This window comes from Empidonax traillii, unplaced genomic scaffold, assembly GCF_003031625.1.
Source record: "Empidonax traillii isolate 1590-97213 ecotype Southwest subspecies unplaced genomic scaffold, ASM303162v1 scaffold904:size330812, whole genome shotgun sequence".
NCBI lineage: Eukaryota > Metazoa > Chordata > Aves > Passeriformes > Tyrannidae > Empidonax > Empidonax traillii.
The window spans coordinates 48,044-67,591 of NW_020956097.1; the positions used below are offsets into that span (position 1 = coordinate 48,044).

The 19,548-nt window shown below is 33.7% G+C and overlaps 1 protein-coding gene across 1 annotated transcript in view; it reads right to left on the minus strand.

Moving 5' to 3' along the window:
- Window positions 1-19,548, minus strand: part of ULK4 (unc-51 like kinase 4) — a gene marked incomplete at its 3' end in the record, with an annotated part of 87,637 nt that overhangs the window by 43,825 nt on the left and 24,264 nt on the right. Inside the window, exons 17-18 of the mRNA XM_027902735.1 lie at window positions 18,875-18,953; window positions 960-1,067 (exon numbers count right to left, since the gene is read on the minus strand). Of these exons, the coding sequence (XP_027758536.1) occupies window positions 960-1,067; window positions 18,875-18,953 (187 nt within the window). The remainder of the gene's footprint in view (window positions 1-959; window positions 1,068-18,874; window positions 18,954-19,548) is intronic.

Below are 19,548 nucleotides of genomic sequence, written 5' to 3' on the forward strand. Positions count from 1 at the left end.
TCTCATTATAAGAACAAGCTCTGTAACTGTGTTTGACAAATATTTTGGCAACCGTCTAAAAATGCTTGCTATCCTACATAAAACAAGGCAACCACATGTGGAACATGCAAATGAGTGAGAGGATGAAGAAAATAAAACATAGAAGTTCAGCACAAAGCCATAACTAAAGCCAAAATAATTAATTTGCTACTTTCATTCCATTATCAACTGACTGTTAAACTAATATGAGAGCATTCAGAGCAACTAGATGATGTAGATAATACAAAGGCTTCAGAGAAGCCAGGGTTAAACGTTTTCTGTTTGAAGACACCTTTGTTCCTACTAAGAGAAAGTATTTTACTCTTCCAATAAGGAAGAAGAAAGGTGAGAGTTAGAGAAGCTGTCATCTTCAATTCCTCATATTGACAGTATTTCTTTTCTACAAATTACCTCTGTTGACTTTTAATGTGAATCTACTGTTTCTAGACTGAAGGTCTAAATCAGTTTTAGTCAGGAATAAACATAAGTCCATTTGAAATTAGTCAGGATCATTCAATGTCCTTTTCCTCAGTGCTCTGAATCCAGCCATGCTAGGGTAAGATATAATAAGGACTAGATATAAAGAAATATTACTATATTAATTTATTGATATTATTGGCTGTCCTGATACATCCTGTTTAATCAACATCTGTAGCTAAGATGTTCTAACGCTTAGATCTGCCACTTGGAGGCCAGCAGCCATTGTGATGGTTGATGAAATTCTTTTATGAAGTTAAAACTCTACACTTGAAGAATGCTACTTGATGAAGGACATGGTTGCACTAACATGTTTCTTGAAGTAGAAAAAGTATCACAGGACACACAAGGACCAGAAACTGTTGAGTATACAAATGACAAAGTAACTTGCTTTTTTGGTCTACTTTTCCATGGGAAGTCTTTTCACATTTTTCAAATTTGTAAGCATTACTTTGCAGTCTTACCTCTCTGGCTACAAGGTAAAGCAGCTCCCCAAGTGCTGGTAGAAGGCACTGCTTCAATTTGCTATTTCTGAAGTTTTCTCTGATGAGTTCTGTTAAAAGTGCAACTGCCTAAAATAAAAAAAAAAATAATCAATATAATCAATATAACAACATGTAACATTATCTCAAGCAAAATGTACTGTTAAAGGTAAAAAGCTTTATCTGAAATGCCACCTTACTGATATACTCTTCACTTATGCTAAGGAGCCATTGGCAAAGGATTTAGTAAGCATTGAAAGACAAGAAAAATAATAATTACAAAACATTATATATGCAACATGGAGAAAAATGCAATAAGGACATAGCCTAGGTGACAAATCGTCAGCAATCCATTCTTCCCTTTCCCTCAGGAGAAAGGAAAAAAAAGCTTATTTGTTGTTTCTGTGTTTCTCTTAGAAGATCTAAAATGCTCACCATCACATTACAAAAAGAACAAGCAACAAAAGACCTCTAATAATGCCTTTTGTGTAGATATTAAATCAAAGGCTAAAGAATTATTAAAGTTTTGTCTCCTGATCTCTGAGTTTATAGACAACTCACTGCATAAGAAGTAGACATATGATTTTAGTTTTCTATACTTCACAAGTTTCTGTATGCAGAGATACACATCTATAATATTTATAATGAGGGCTGGAGGGAAATAAGAAAATCTGATTCATCTTGTGCAGGGGACCTGGTAAGAAATCTCTTTCCCATATACACAAGGAACTGATTTCAACCTAACGTTTCATGGTGGACTCATTCAGGAAACCAAGGACCTTTTAACTACCACCAGTTAAACTGAACAGGATGCTATCTGCTCCCCAAAATCCAAATGCACTCCTACACATACCAAGCATTTAGAAGAATAGAAGCCAGTTGTTTAGGATAGGTGGATCTACATGTCCCCCATGCTCCAAAACATGTGTGCCTTGCAAGAGAGTAGGAAAAAAAGATGGATTTAACACACTTCCTATGTCCCTTAAGTATTTCTTTTTTCTATTTGGAAGGATTTGGTTTTAATACTCTTAAAGCACTTATGTCAAACAGCAAATAAGCTCTGTAAACAGATATGGTTGGTGAAATCAGTGACTTCTAATAGTTTGCATGATATATGAAGTGAGATCTGAGGTTACTTTTACGTACTTTAAATAAAATATTGCACATATTACTTCATTTTATACCTTGGAAACAGTCAACTTAATTACTACTTTAAATGTGAAGTGTGATGTAGCTTGCACTACTTTTTTTTTTAATTAAACAGAGAAAATATTATTAAATGTGTCTTAGCCTATAATAACACTTACTGTTTCCGTATTATACAGAAAACATCTATAACAATCTCTATAACAAATTGAGAATGAATTTTATTTCATTCTTCTGCTTAGGAACTTTCTCCTTTCCCTTTAAACAGCAAAATATTTATCAACAGTATCACTGACGCATTTCATGTGTTTATCTAATGTTTTAGTAAAGAACCGTGGACAAGTGGGCTTTTCAAAAATATGTTAAAGCAGGACTGACTCTGTGACAGTCCTGTCCCAAAGGCATTGAGTCCAGGCCTTGGATTTCATGATGCTACAAATATCTGTTAAGAAGCAGAAGCATTAATACAACAAAGATCATCTAACTAATCAAATCAAAATAAAATAATGTAATGGATTTTTTCACTGTTCTCTCCTAATTTAAAACTACTTTTAATATGGTCAAACAATAGGGAAGAATTAATGAGTTGGAAAAAAGTGATCTGGTGTTTTTCCAGTTAGGCAAGTATTGTATTATCTGTATACAGAGCACAGACTTTGATGACTCATCTCAAGGAACTCACAGTTTGCAGTCTTATTTGAAAACAAAAAGCACTTCAACCCAAGCACCTTGGGTAGAAAAGGAGACAAAGAAGTAAAAACCAAAACAAGCAAAAACCACCACAACCATTCTGCCAGCATCAAACAAATCAAACCACAAGAGCAACATTGTGGTTTTCTCACAAATCACGAGAAGTGTTTGGCCAAAGGCAAAGGTTACCTGAAGTAGTCCTGGCTCTCTACAGTCAAAACATGCCCTCTCTTCCCACACTCTCAAAAGGCCTAGTAAAATACAGTCCCATCAAATCATTAGGTAAGAAGTAGCTAAAAAGAAAGCGTTACTTTGAGGTTATTTCAGAAATCTAAAGAAAACTGTCATTTTGAACATAGATCTCATTCTGTATAAAATGATGAATATAAATGCCAAACCACAAACATCGGCTGCTGATCACTGCCACATACATAGCAAATCTGTCATTATGCATACACCCCAAGAAAAAAATGTAATATGTTATTAAATTCTTGATGGAATACATGCATGCTATGTATCTACCAATTAAAAAAAAAAAAAAAAAACAAACCATAACTTAAGTTTATATCCACAAAGTACAAGCACATAACAAAACATAGAAAGAATTTTAACTAAAGTATGCTAAGGCAGAAGACAAAAATTTTGTTGCTCTGAAAGAGAACCAGTAAAAACGTACATAATCTTGAAAAAACTGAAGATATATTCATTATCATCCCTGACTTGCAGTTAAGAATACCTGAATATCCTGGTATTACCCTGAGATCAAAAACTGCCTCAATCCTTATCAGCATCTTATAAGTCACTTCAGATTTATCACAAGACATCATCAGAAAACTACTCATATGTTGCTGGATTCTGGATTGCTTTCATTAGAACATTTCATTTTTTATGGTGACAAATTCACAGGTGCATAAAATCACTTGCCCTGTAAACAAATATTCGTCTCCTAAATCCTTTGCTAATATGAAATATAATTTATGTTTTTGCAAGTCATAGCATTTTTGCAGTCTCCAACCTTACTGTCATTTTGCATCTCTATAGAAAAAGGAAAAGCAATGACACAAAGGTCTCAAAAGTTCCAAGACAATAATCTGTGAAATTTAGTCTCATTTTAGCAAACTTTGCAAGAAAATGCTCTGTGAAGATCCCACCACAGACATTTACGAAAACCTATATGGGGAACTGACAGGTGAACCAGGTAGTAAATGAAACAAAACAGAACAAAACAAACAAAAGAACAAAAAATCAGGAGTAAGATATGCAGCTATCCCCAGGAATGTCATGGCAGTGGGAAGAATTAAAAAAAGTTTATTTAGAAGACCAGAACACCAACACTTACAGAAACCTAACAGCGCTACAAGGAATCCCAGGCCCCAGGGAGAAACAGCCAAACCTCCTGTTCGCTCCTGGGCTTTATCATCGCTGGCCCCCACGACTCTCCCTGGCCACAACGGCCCTGTAGCATTTCTGTAAGCATTCATTCTCTCCTCTCACATATCAGAGAGAGAGGCTGAGAACTTCTCTTGCTATGTGGGTGGGGAAAAAGCTTTGAAACTGCATTTGAGTTACCTTTCAGGGCAGAAAGCCTTCCTAAGTGAAAATTGTCTCCTCGTAACAAAATCTTCCAGAAAAAAGGGTATTCTATCCTTACAAGGAGTTTACAGAATTTAACTATTATAGTAACAACAGTTTCTAGTCCTAGAAGTTATAAAATATCTTTTTTCTTTTTCTTTTTAAATAGTGTAGAGATATATTTGGCAGTACTTTTCCTTCCCCAGAGCACTGAGGAGTTTTTACCTCAACTTTTCCTTGATTTTACTTCACCTTCTGACCTTAGTAGCTTCATCACTCCAATCTTTGTACAGCGACATAATATAAAAACTGAAAATGCAGTCTTCAAATCAAAGCAGAAAGATCTACTAAACAAACTTTGACTTTCTCCCCTTTTTTATGTAATGCTATGTTCATTAACTGGTTTTTTTAACTGTTTTCAGAGCATTTCTACGAATTTTATTCAGGAACTTCAAATAGCCTGCCATTCAGAGAGAGCTTCACTTTCATATTTAAGAAATAAATGCATCAGTAGAGGTTTTTAAGCTTCTAATAAAGCTTGAGAAAGTAGTAGTCAAGCTGGTTCAAGTGCAATTCTGCACTAAATGATATACACAAAAAGACAGCATTTCCTCCTTTTTCAGCTTTCCTTTCTATAGCTATACAGAATTATTCTTGCTTTTTTGATTAAATATATTTTGAGAACTACTTTCACTGTGGAATCAATACCACTAAAAGTACTCAGCACTGTAGCATTTCTCAGCTTTGTCCTAAAGTCTAAAAGACTGAGGGTGAACATGCCACGAGATAGTATTGAAACTATATAAAATTGATGAACCATGTGATAACATGAACTGCTGACAGTAGTTCCAGCAGACTAGATGAGACATTAAATCATCATGATGTGTAAGTTACATTTGTTTGTTCATTTGCGGGCAGGATTTGAAGAAAATACAAATCAACCTGTACATCTGCTATAGAGGATCAAGGCAGGCTGCTCAAAATTATCAGCTTTAATGATGAATCTCAACCAGCAGAAAACCCTGTATCAATGCTAATCTGGATTTGCAACTGAAATATTTATTTTCCCAAAGCATGGTTAATACATGGTTAATACATCAGTAAATTTGGACAACACACTTTCTAAATACATTATGTCCTACAACTCTCAGAATCCTATGTTATATTAAATAAAACCATGAATTAACCTTTGTATATAATAAACAATTCCTATGTTCACTTGCACTAAGTTCTGTTAGAGTTACTGTTTCTTACTCTCCTTCAAGATTTTAGGACTAATTATTTTTATTCTGAAATGATTCTAGTTATTATTTTTTATACTGAAGTGATAAGAAAAGAAAGTCATTCTCCCGATACTTCAATCCCTACACTTTTCTTGTATATGAATGAAAAAGCTAACTGAGTTCACAAAATTCAAACTGTGAAGTTATTTCCTTTCCTGTGCACTAAAAAAAACTTCCATAAAGCTAGTCAACTGTGCCATAAATTCCAGAATTCATTTGAACAAAAATTGGTTTATTGAACAAGAGAGAAGTTGTGTTTGAAGAAATCTGAGCCATTAGTGACTGACTTGTTCTAAAATTATTAAATTGTCGTTAAAGAGAAACAGTAGTTGCATGAAATCTTAGTTATTATCTTCATATATGATAATCGATTTGTCCAGTACAGGTTCACTTTAGTAAGTGTACATAGATCCATAACAAGAATGGGGTATTATGGTAGAAGGCACTGAACATTAAATAATTATCACACGTTACAGAGGATACTCGTGATCTCCCAAATACAAGTCTATATTTACCATAATTAGATAATGACCTCTTTTTCTCTAGAGAGCATACAGTCTGGAGAATTGCCTCTCTGTTAACTGAACACAAATAAGTAATCGAATATTGTACGAGCGCAGGAAATGAGGGCTCACAGAATATGTCACACACTGAGCTGGCAGAGTGTCTGTGTCAATAACCGACTTAAGAAGGTTTTCTTGTGTCCTCTGCAACGGAAGCAATGAAACAGGAAGTTGTGATTCATCATCTATATTATAAGCACGATTATATAGATACAGAAGTTAAAAAAATACATTTAATATTATATAATATAATGTATTCATTAATACATCATGTTAAGAACACAGTTTAAATGTCGTAAAAAGGAGGAAGCCAAACTGTTTCCTGCTCTTGACAGGAAATGTCTAATCTTGACAATAGTGATTTTCACAAGATTTAAAATATTCTTTTATCCCTTCCTAAGCAAAAACATGAGACTTGAAAAAAAAAAGATCTGCCTAAAGACTTTGATTCAAAGTTGAAGGCTGGTATAAATTTTAGGTAAAGAAAGTACCACAGTGTGTGTGGAAAAAGGCACACCAGAAAAATCAAATTTATTTTAAATGCAGACAAAGGAAGTATCCTTCTTACCTATAGTACTTAGTACCTTTTTTTTTTTTTCCTTTCCAACCCACTTACATTTTCCTTCTCATAGAAGTAAATAGCAGTGAACTGCAAGTCCAGGTAAAAGTATCTTAAATATAATAAATTACCTACACCTTTTACACCAGCTGTCAAACTGAATGGATATAGTTTAGCTACAATAAGAGAAGAAAGAAAAAAGTTTCTTGTCTGGATAGACAGTCACTGCCTTCATTTACAACAACAGTATGTGGAGTTGCTAATCTGCTGTGTATGTCGCAGATTCTCTATCCCTTTCAAGCTATATCTAGAACTTTCCCTGATATTTTAGGAATCCAGAAGTGAAGATTACAGCACATTCAAAAAGAGAAGGTATTTTATGCCTTAAAATGTCAAGTGGCAATGTATAGATTTACAACATTACTACATCTTTGATCTATTAGTATGACTGTCAGCAATTATTAGTGGAAATTAAAATATATTTGTAATTCTGCAAACCCTTAAAATGATAAATTTCTATGCCTCAAGCAGAATGGAAATTACTTTTCACTTCATTTTCTTGTGAGTACAAACACGTCATGTAACACGGACAAGTAATGGTTTTTCTCCTCCAATAAAAGCACTCACCAGGCTGAGAAAGTATGCCATGTTTATATTGTCACTAACCAGAAAAGAAACTAGACTAATATTCACACCGAGCACTCATCTTTAAAATGGTACATGAAAACAAAAATGACCAGCTTTCTCTGAATGGTTTGACTCAAACTGGGTCATGAAATAAGGAGGACTGAAGGGAAGTCTGACCATCAGACTATGGATGTGGTATTAATGCTATCCCAAAAGTAGAAAAGGAAAAAAAGAAAGTAAAGGAACAACATATTGCAACTCCTCTAGAACTCTTCTAGGGAGCACTGTAAGATGGAGGTGTAAAAATTCTCCAGGTAGAATACAATGCAAAATTGACTCATCACAACAACTCTTAATCTTTTCAACTTTTGCATTACTGCTGTAGGAAGAGGTCTTAGTAGATAAGTAGCCAAACCAGATGTCATGAACTCAAATGGAGGTTCAATTTGCTTTGGAATCAACTCAAGGTCCCAAAGAGATACAATCAGACACAAATAGTAGCAATTAGCTTACAAATCTGCTACATTTACTAACAAATAAAAAATGCATGTAAAAGTAACATCAACAAGCTTTGGAGTTTGTTTGTTTGCTGTTTTTGAGAAACAAAAAATAGTTACTTCTTCTCCTAATCTATCATGCCAGATATATGATTACATGAACTCAGTTGCAAATGTTCATGAGTTTTTCTGATTTCCACCAGAGCTCTTAAATTTGAAGCTTTTAAAATTTGAAGCAGAAAGGACCAGGGAAAGATATTTGCTTCAAACAAGAATGAGATCCTGTTTTCATTTTTGCCAAGGGCAAGGAAAGAAAAAGATTGCTCAGGAGTCCAAAAAGTAAAGATTTCTGCCTTCAAAACTGATGGCAGTGGCAATCAACTGGAGCTGCCAATAAAGACGTAAACTGGAACTAGAAACCAGTCTTCACAGAATAAGAGTTGCCAGGAATATCCAAGGAAGAGGTGTTTTTCTTCTTTTTTTCCCTTCTCTTCCTTGTTATTTCCCTGTATTTAACTATCCTCATTATATGCAAGTTTCTACCACTCATCCTTGCCTTTTCTGAATATCATGTTCCTGGATTTTTATTCTATTTGTAATTGTACTTGAAGTTATTCTAAGTCATCATCTGCTTCCAAGCAGTGGGCCTGCTACCACTTTCTAGAAGCCATGTTGATGACCCATGCCCATCAATAAAATATCTATGCAGAATATCTTAGCCTGAGCAATTCTAACTAGAATTTCTCATATTTTAAAGAAATTCTACAGACTTCAAAGATTTCCCATAAATTTTCTTTGAAAGTAGTTCCCTTTAAGTACTGCAAATTCCTTCAGTCTGCTCAGTAAAGATCCTAACTGAACCAAACAAGTTGCATAAAAACTTCCTGCTTTCCTACAGAATTCTTTTTTAAATGTGTTTCAGACTAAAATAACATTTTTTTTCCAGATGATAGAGGAAAATTTAGGACTACAGCCAATATACAAGTGATCTTGCATAACACTGGGCCTGGTTTGAGTGTCTTTTAGTGCAGTAATCAGAAGACAGCAGGAAATTAGGCTTTTCAGCTACCAGCAGTGTGATATTTACCACAAAAACATGCTGTAGCCTAATTGTGTCAATCAAGCAAGTATGTGCTTTAGAGCAAAAGGCTGGATTTCTTTCCTTCTGTTACTACTCTATGATTTGATTAATTCGCAAATGCAAGACAGAACAAGATGGAAGAAGGGATTTCTTTTAGGTTAATTCTTAACTGTACAACAACTTGCATGGACCCAGAGCTGGCTGATGCAAAAGAAAATTTAAGTACCAAAAATATATTAAAACCAAATTGCCAGCTATGTCAGGCCTTAATAAAGAAAAGAACTTAGAACAACACAGGAGAGAATTGCAATATTATATGATGTGACTGTGCAAACACCACGCAAAAAACATTCAAATTATGCCAGGGAATATTTAAAACCTCACATAGCTATGTGTTTTCCAGAAATATTGGAAAGAATCGTGTTTCATGTCAAGAAGCTTAGGCATGAAATTTTTTTCCACGTGGTCTCTCTTGCTCACAGCAAGAATGCTGACTCCACATTTCATCTTCCATACATATTTAATGGTTCTGCTTATACTGTAATAATGTAAGAAAATCAAATATTTCATTCCTTTCACAGAAAAAAAAAAATTCCTGCTAGGTTCTTTTAACTACAGAAAACATATTCCATCTAGTTCACCTAGCCTTTCACACCTCAAACATATCTTCAGTGTATATGACATATTCATTTACTTTTAAAGTAACAGGGGTCAGTTGTATAGTAAACCAGAGAAAAATGGAAAAGGGAGAAATCACACACTGTAAACACTGTAAACAGATTTGTCTTAGACATAATAAACTTGAAATGATCTGTTGGAGCTGTCTTTTTAATAATTATATAAAACTCTTTGCCCTGTAGCATACCTCTTTTTTAATAAACTAAAAGTGTTTTAATTAGCTATAAAAGCTATTTAAAAGTAAGACAGTCCTATCATCAATGTAAGAAGTGAGAAAAACATATTATTTCCAAATTTGACATTTACCTTAATTTTCATTTCCTATTCTACAAAATTTACCCACAGTATGTCAGTGAAAGTAACAAAACTGATTCTACAAGGAAAGACCAACATCTACCCATGACACCACAAAACACCAGCGAAAGAACACATCTAATTTAAATCTACACCACATGCGACAAAGTCATATCTGTGTCCCATGATGCATAACCATTCAAAATTCTATACTCTTACTTTGATGTGCAGTTTTCATGAAAACCAGGATAGCATAAAAAGAAAAGAGAAGCATTTAGACAATAATTTCAGAGTTGTCTCCTTCCTTGCCATCATTTCAAACCTCTTACCCAATTTCTATGGAACTAAGACAGTGAAAAAAAAAATAAAATAAATAAATTGATGTATTATTTTTTGAAGCCTCTAGAAGCAAAATAGCAACATAAAAATGATATATAGAAGTCATAGTACAAACTCATTTATTTTTAAACAGAGAATAAATACATGAAAACATTTTGAACATAACTGCACACAGAAAAAACCCTTAAGAGATTATTCTGAACACACCTGCCTAAACCAAGGATGTTCTGTTTAAACTTTGTGATAGCTAACAAAGGAAAATGTGAATATGCTAAAAGATTGTCTTTATGTAATTAAGTTTAAAAGGAATCCAGCTGCAACTCAATTCATGAGAAAGCAGGCTCCATTACTTGACAGATCTGCTTGCTAGCTGCAAAAGTAAGGATTGTTCCAGTATCCCTGTTCCATTCTCTAAGTACGGATTTAGGTGTATAATTTTAAATAGAAGGAACTGCAGGCAGTAAGTGCTCTCAAGGCTTTAGAATATTTTCAGTTTTTTTCCTCTTCATAAGAGTACTCAGTGCTCTCAGGAGTACAAGCTTTGCCAAGAAAGCTGAGGGTATATTCCCAAAGCCAACTGGTGAAGTGGCTGAAAGTTTATTTGCTAACATCACATTCATTTAGTGCAACTGACAGTCTGAATCTTTTGATTTTTAACATTTCAGGGTAACCACCTTCATATATTTGTGAAAATAACACCAAGATGGCATAAATTTTGTGTTCTGGGATTGACTTTACTTGTGTTTTGGTTTTTTTTTTTTTAATTTAAGGAGAAAATTAAAATATATATACATCTTGCTCTCCGTGTGTATGAATAAAGCAAAAAAACTCAGAAATCACAGAACATTTTCAGTTTAGGTTCCCAAATACAATCCATAAAGACAAAACTACAGGACTGGTCACAAGGACATTCTAAAGCCTCAGGAAAACGATGCCAGTGGAGGGAAAAAATGAAATTAGTTCAGCAAAAGCCTACATAGTATAACAGTCAGAAAAACTAAGCTTCCCACTGCACAATACCTACATAATAAAGGTAGCTGTCAGACTCGTGGTACTCTTCACATAATCATTGTTTTCCTCTGGAAGTAAATTAACCTGAAACTGCTTATCACTGTAGAATCAAAACAAAAAGGTAAATCCTAGTAAAGAATCCTCCAGTTGCTTTCCAAACCAAAGAAGCTTCCAGGTTTTTTTTCTTTGCAGCCTTAGGAAAGGATGCACAAACTAACCCCTGAAGTATTTTTTTCTTCTGCATTTTAAACTGTATTTTATGATTGTTTTATGCTAACAGCAATCTTACACCCAAATTGTGTATCACTTTTACAGCATTATACAGAAGAATTAAAATAAGGGGTTTTTTTCAGTGTTTCACACCAAAATGGAGATTGATTTTAGTGTTCTACTTCCTTCATACAAATAAGTTTACTCTTGAAATAACAAACATTAAAAAGTTGCACAACAATATTAGAAGTGAAGGAATTCACCCAGCTTCAAAAAAATACATTCAATAAACATTCAATAGAACTCAACACAAGTTGTGTTGCTCAATTGTTTAAAATTGAGATATATGAAAAGAAATCATGATTTTTTTTCATGAAGTCAAATTTTGTCAATAAAAACACAAGAGTCTAAGCAGCTGTCAACTGGATTAATACTGCTTTTTGGCTTTGTGAGTGGTCAGCTCAAGATGTTATTCTAAAAAAGGTACCAAAAAACTCAAAGTGAGCTTGGACACTAAGTAAAATTACCTTGTAACTCCAACCAGTTAGGTACTGACAATAAATCAGAGGCACGCACCTTTACTTGTTACTGCAAGTCTGACACTCCCATTACCTATATCAACCCTTAAAACTTCCTACATCACCCACTACCCTCTATCATCTACTCCTCCTTTATTGTAAGGGAGAGATTTGAACAAAACTAGACACTGAGGAACAAACCCCACAATATCTAACAGAAATCCCATCATTTTCCTATTGCAAGGAAAAAAATGGAAAAACAGTAATCTGAAAATACCTTGAACTTATAATTGGAAATAATCATACCCAGTAACTCCAGAAGTAATAAATTCAAAACACCTTGATGCTTTTGTACCTTTAATGCTACCTGATCACCCAACAGGAAACACTGGGCAACAACTTATCATTGCCAAAATGAAAACAATTTTTTTTAAATAAAATTATTTTTCCTTAAAAAAATATAGGTATGACTAATACACTAAAAATTCAAAAGCAGAGTGTAAATCAAAGACCCCTCTGATTTTGAATATGGTTGATTACACTAACAGGTATACAAATTTGTTTTTTAAATAAGAATGAGCTTGCACTTCTCCATCTAGATCCTACTGATTGAATTGAATAAAAGACAGGTAAATTAATTACAGAAAAAAGGACTACACACAGAAAGATTTACTGGCTGTGGAAATTTGTTAACATTGCACATTTTCAGTAGTCCATAACATATTCTCATATGCTACACACAGATTTCACTCTAAGTTTGAAACCATAATTTGAACCATTTCAAACCAGTATGACTAGCACCGCCATCAACAAAAACAGACTCAGTCTTGCTCTGTCTCTTCCTTTGGGCTGGCAGAAGCATTTGCACATTTTGCTGGGTGACAGAACAGATGGAAGTTAAAATGAGCCTGATCTAATAAGAAAAGCTCTTTCTAAGCAAGATCAGATCCCTATTGATTACTCATCTTAAGATCACAGCCAACAGTGACAATTCATCAAGAAGAACTTTTTTCCACACAAAGCCCCCAATTTCATCAAAACAAAAAAATGCAAACCCCAAATACCCCAAAGCTCAATGTTTAAAATACTCAGCTACAACACGAGAAGCCCAACACAGATGCACTTTCTCTAAAGCTGCAATTATAATGCAGTAAAATGCTTGTATGATACAGTAAATACTCATCTCCACCGCATAATAGTGTGTGACTTTGATACACACCTGTGGAACACAGAAAGACTGGTAGATAGACAAGCACAGCATCTAGCACACAACCGTGTTCACTTTTGTCTTTAGCAAAGCTCCCAGAAGTGTGTGTGTGTATTAAATAGCAAGAGATTTGATGGGAAGCTATTTTCCCCCTTAACTCTGATATAGAATCTGGATGCCCATTGATTTCCTGAAGTCTTTTCATGGATGTGAATTCAGGGTCAGTCTTTCCCCCCTAACATATGTTACCCTTAAAAAGCTTCTCTCTGAAGCTTGCAATACTCCAGGTCACTATTGTATTTATGATAGAAGTAGTTGAAGGAGAATGCTAACTTGATGTTTCATAGCATCAATTTAGGAGGAATATAAATTATGTTTAGAATCCTGAAATATTCAAAACACTGGCAAAAGTCTGCCAAACAGCTATTCACCTTTCAGAGAGGTAGATATTTATCTGCTGAAGAAAAGGGTCCTGGGGGCACAGATCTTCATTATCCCAAAAATAACAGACTTGTAGGAAAAAAACCCAAACCCACATTTTTACTATCACAGGAAGTAAATTAAGACTATTGCAAACAGATATACTTGCAGCACCACCGATGTAATTTTAATGGGAAATTGTATTATTTCATCTCTCAAAGAAAACAGAGTAAATTTAATGGACTATGAAAACAGTGTCAATTAAATATCTTTTAAAAGGGTACAGATTTTGCTTCAGTCAGGCAACTACCTTCAGAAAATTGCAAAAAGTGATTTAATCCTGCAATTGGCAATGTTTTCTCTTTCCTAGTTGAGAACTTCCTTGTTTTCTATTACCACCTTGGTTTGGACTTCAAACATAAAGCAATCCCAATTAATTGGATTGATAAAAATAATTTTTTGAATGAGGAAAAAAATAACCTTCAATTATGATAAAAGGCATTAATATTTTCTCCAACAATTCCGAATTGCCATGCTTGACAGATTCACGGTTGTTAATTTAATTATATTTCCATTTTCTGTTTATGAACTCAGAAGAACTCTTCTCAAACACACTGTGAGTTTCTGCCAATTTACCTGAGAAATGTCAATTTTTCATTTGTCTTCTTGCCACGTGCCCCAGGCAAATATGTAAGTTACATTCAGTGAACGAGGTTGTTGAAAACAAATTGAAGAAACTTTATAGAAGTTGAAAGTTTACTACAAGTCACTCAAAAATTTGAATCTCCTCTTGCTGTTACCAAGGTATTAAGTGACAATCCTGATTATGCCAGAAAGATATTTGTAAAGTTCTAATCACTTTACAAAACAGTAGACAGGTGTGTGTGCACATGTGTAAGTACCTGTGCACATACTCTGCTACAGCTTTCATCTCCTGCCTACAGACTTTTTGTAAATTGAGGTGGTTTTTGCTTTGGTTTGGGTTTTTTCACATAAGAAATATTAGGGCAAAACAAGGAAAGTGCCCTTGGAGAAAAGAAACAAGGATACACTAAAATTATGATCATTTGTGAGCACACTAAGGAATTTATTTTACAATAAAACAACATTAAAACTAAATAGGTTTGGAATAAATGGTAAAATCAAACCATTTTTATTTGAAACTCCTTACAATATGGGCAGACACGGACAGACCTAGAAACAGGAGTTATCAGAGAGGTAAGGTAGGAACATGACTTAAAATGGACATTCTGGATGAATTTGAACGACAACAAACTGTAGACCTAGAACAATGTAGGCAAAGTCAGATTAGCGAGAATACATATCTGAGTTTGCATGTCATACAACTGCACCTGTAAAATTACTGTGAATGGGGAAAACAACCAGCTGTGGAAAACAACCACTAAACTTTACTTTAACAAAAAATCAGAAATAAAAAGGCTCAAATTATATGGAGTTTCAATTTAGATGAAAACAGAAATCTGGGTATTTCTCTACTGTGACAAAGCAATCTAAGTTCAACGTCACTGAGATACTCTAATGTGCTGTCATTGTCCATGGGATATCTAGTTTATTAATTTGTCCACGGAATACCAAAGGCTGTGCAAAAAAAATTTGCAGTGTGAAGGCTGTAGCAGGTTCTCTGAACCTTTTAAGCACCTGGGAGAGCAGTGGACCCAGGTCTGTCTAAAAAAAACCCCAGACATAACTGCCTAGGTCAGAGTGTGAGATTGATATTCCCAATTAGCAAATTTAAAAGAAATAGAAAACAACTCGTTTTTGCCACCAAAAGGACAGGCAGAGAGGACTCCAGGGTAGTCTCATACCAGAAAGAGAAAGATATTGCTGCCTCACATGGAAGCATTCTGTTGAGCTGCTCTATCGTCTCTTAATAAAATAATAGACTGAGTCTGAAATGTCACATCAGAGTATCTGAGTCTTAAGTGGCAGAATGCTCGATATTTTCACAGAAAGTAAAGAACAACAGTTTCTTTTATTAGATAAACCAAATTAGATGTAGACAGAAACAAGCTTCCCTAACTACAGAATAATTTTTCTTCCTTTAAGATGAAGAACAATATCCTGGAAAGAAAGAATCTTTTTTTTTACAGAATCTTAAGAATCTGTTTCAAAATCTAAATATAAAGATAAAACTTTAAAGTTCAGATGTTTCTGTAAGATAACTAGGAATAAATAAGAGGAAATTATGTTTCAGATTTCTAAAGAGCAATTTCATGAGGAAAAAAAATATAATTGGGGGAAAAAAAGTGACCTATTAAAAACTTTCATTGCAAATGTGTGATAGAAGAAATTCCACATAAAATGTCTTCATCTGCAGTTTTAGAAGAGATCAATTTCCCTATTGCATTCTAAGATCAGTCTTATTTTTTCTTATCAATGCAATATGCTTCTTAAAAGTTCTTAACTGGAAATAGATCAACTGCAAGTGAATTCACAGATATAAATATTCATTTATTCTAATTTTTTCTAATATGACCTACATATTAGAATACATCAGCAGAATAAAGATACCACACAGTTCTACATTTACATGTTTGTCAAGTCTGTGAAATAGTAGTTTACTTGAATTTAATTTATTTTGGTGTTTTAGTGACCTCTGGTGGTTACATTCAAAGGAAACTGCTGTTCCCCAATTACCTGAATAAAAACTCTAAAAAAATCTCCAAAGCACCAATTCTTCAAAAAACAACAAACTAAAGGCTTTTGGCATACAGTATATGAAATTTGACTTCTTTTCTTTCTAAAATTTTTCTGCCTCTTTCAGGGCTTAACGTTACTCCTATTTACAAAGTCATTTTAACAACAACAACTAAAAAAATTAATGGTGCAAATTCAACCTCAAAGATAAAAGAACTATCCTTAAGTGATAAACACTGGAAAGAAGATTTGATATAAATAGTATGGTACAGGCAGAGGGCAAAAATAACTCCTGAATAGCATCTTCCCGAGCTCTCAACTGACTTCTCACATGTGGGAACAAATTTTGGAGCTAAAGGAGATCACCCCTATTTCACAGATAAAAAAAGCAAAGAGTACTAGAAGTTACTAGGAATGGAGGAGTAAAGAAAACACAAAAAAACCTGTCAATAGATGGATCACTCCTGCATCTTCAGACGGTAAGACCTGGATCACAGAGCCATTTTAGATTATGTTGTTCTGACTAGCTACAGCTTGATTTCGACATTTCTAATTAACAGCAGCCCCCAATAAACTTCAGCTGGAGTATCAGCTGGCTCATATAAGAGGATAAATTACAGTATTACATTTAATACAGTTTATAAGGCTGGTTTAAAGATTTGCTTTGTGGTGGTTTTTTTGTAAGCATCACACAACATAAAATACCTGATAGTTAACAGGAATGTTCAAAAACCTCACAGGTTCATCTAGTTCCTCTGGAGGGAGCAGAGGGGAACACAACTCAGTAGATGAGAAATTTCTAAATACCTCCTTCCCACTTTTCCTATAAATGAACTATTAAGTTTTGTGTAGTGCCTAAACTTATTTTAGATTTTTAGTTATTAGATTATTTGAAGACATGAAAATATAGGATTCAATTTTTTCCTCATTCTAATTTTGTGTAAGCACTCTAAAATCTTTTTAATTCAGAGATATTACCTTGTGAGAAAACAATGGAATGAATGTCATTAAATAAAGCATAGTAGACGAATTTTGAACTCAGATTTGTTAATTTAAAAAATAAATCCTTATTTTCTTAATGAAAAACTAATTTTAATTCACATAAGAATGGGACTGGTCTCAGATTTAACTTGTTTTTTGAAGTACCTGAATACTTATAAAAGTGCTAAATTCCATTTGTGAATATTTTTAATGTTCACATAAAAAAACCCACTGAAAACATTTTGAACAAAAGAATGTTACAGCTCAGTGTATAACTACTTCAATCTATTGCTTTTAAATACAACAGCTGAGTAGGAAATGTGTTTTCTATGGTGGAAACTGGGAAGCTAGAGAAACTACTACTGAATATATTAGTGCTAAGGACCTCAACAAACACTTAGCCAAAAAGCTAAGTGAACATCTCAAAATTACTTCTGAGCATTTTCACTGGAACTTTTGAAAGTTAAATATCAGAAAAAAATCTGTCACATACAAGAGCGCACTTAAACTGTGACCTGGAATTCAAATGACATGCAACTGTCCGTACTGAAAGACTTTGACCAAACCTCAGTGATTGTACCTATAAGGACTCTTGCTCCACTTTGTTACTTTATAAGACAAACAGGGAAGAACTATAATGTTTGAGTTCAGCTTCCACTACAGAATTGAAACATCAAGCAACATAGCAAAATAATCATATTCTTAATATTAATTAAGAAGAAAACAGAAGGTCCTAAACCAACAAAATAGTCACATTTTCAAAATAGTCAGATATTAACCGACAGCTGTATGTTCCTGCATGCCAGACCTGCACAGCACAGAGGCACAGTTACAGCTTGTGTTTAACAGCTGGGTCTGACATTCAAACACCCATTACATTCAAGTTCTGGCTTCACCTCATGAAGCAGAAATCATGTCACAGTCCCACTTTAAACAAATATTAAATAGTACATTCTGTCAAGATTTCTCAATTTGTGGGCATATGTCATATCAAAAAAAAAGGACAGAAAGACAATTTTGTTTAATCAGTCTTCTGGTTAGTCAACTACTGACCATGCAAAACGAAAAAAGAATTAAAAATACTTTTCTTCTCAAAAAAAAAATTACTTCCCCTTCATTATACATATTCTTTGAGAACTGTGAGGAGTCTCAAATTACTCCAACCTCAATGAATTTTTTGGAAAAAAATATGCCTAAGTATCAATTGCGCTATTTTTATTTTAATTATAATTACATTTCAGGATAACCAAACAATGGCAACAGTTTGTTCTTTCTACACACACAAGAGGCATGACAGTAACTATTTGATTTTATGAAAAGGAGAGAAAAAGACTAGAGTTTTATCATTGGTGGGTAGATCAGCCACAGGTTAGTAAAAATCAGAACTACAATTATATAGAATAAGAACATAGATTTATTTAATTAATTGATTATACTCCATTTAACACATAGGAGAAAAAAACCCAGCAGGGTTCAAAACAAAAAAAGCTGTCAAAGCTTCTGACATAAATAGTAAAAGCATTAACAAAACTCCCTGATTAAAAAAAAAAAAAGAAAAGTTACCTCAGAAATAGGCACATTTTCTCCAAGTTCAGCCGTGTGTAATGCCACTAAACCAATCACTCGAGCAACTCTAGCACGTCTGCGTATCAAATAAATATTTTGTGGGTGCAGAAAAACTATTTACAAAATACAACAAAAACAATTATGTCTTGTTTATATTTTATGTAGGTTGCTAAGGGCAGGAAATATTTGACGTCCTATTTACAGCTCAGATTTCCTTCTTATTTATGGGATTTTTTTGTATCAGTATTAATTAATATATAATTCATATATTTATACATTAAAAATATAATATAATTAATTAATATTATAATAAATTCAGTATTTCAGCTCATTTTAGCAATAAACTCATGCATAAAGACATTTCTTTTATTTAGCCCTGAAGAGTGAAGATTCTTCAGTTTGTTGGTCCTACTAATCTGTCAGGCTCATGTCCAGTTTTCATATAACACAGAAAACACCTACACATAACTTTTGACTTTTCAGCTGACGAAATAAAAATTAAATCTGCATCAGCAAATTAGTTTTAAATGTTTCTTTAAAGAAAAAAATGGGAATAACAAAATCAACATTTATGAAATTAACAGTAGAGGGCACTATCACATTGAAATATTTCTGACAGGTATTTAAAATAAAGCTACAATTACAGTTATTTTACTTCCTTTGTGGTATGG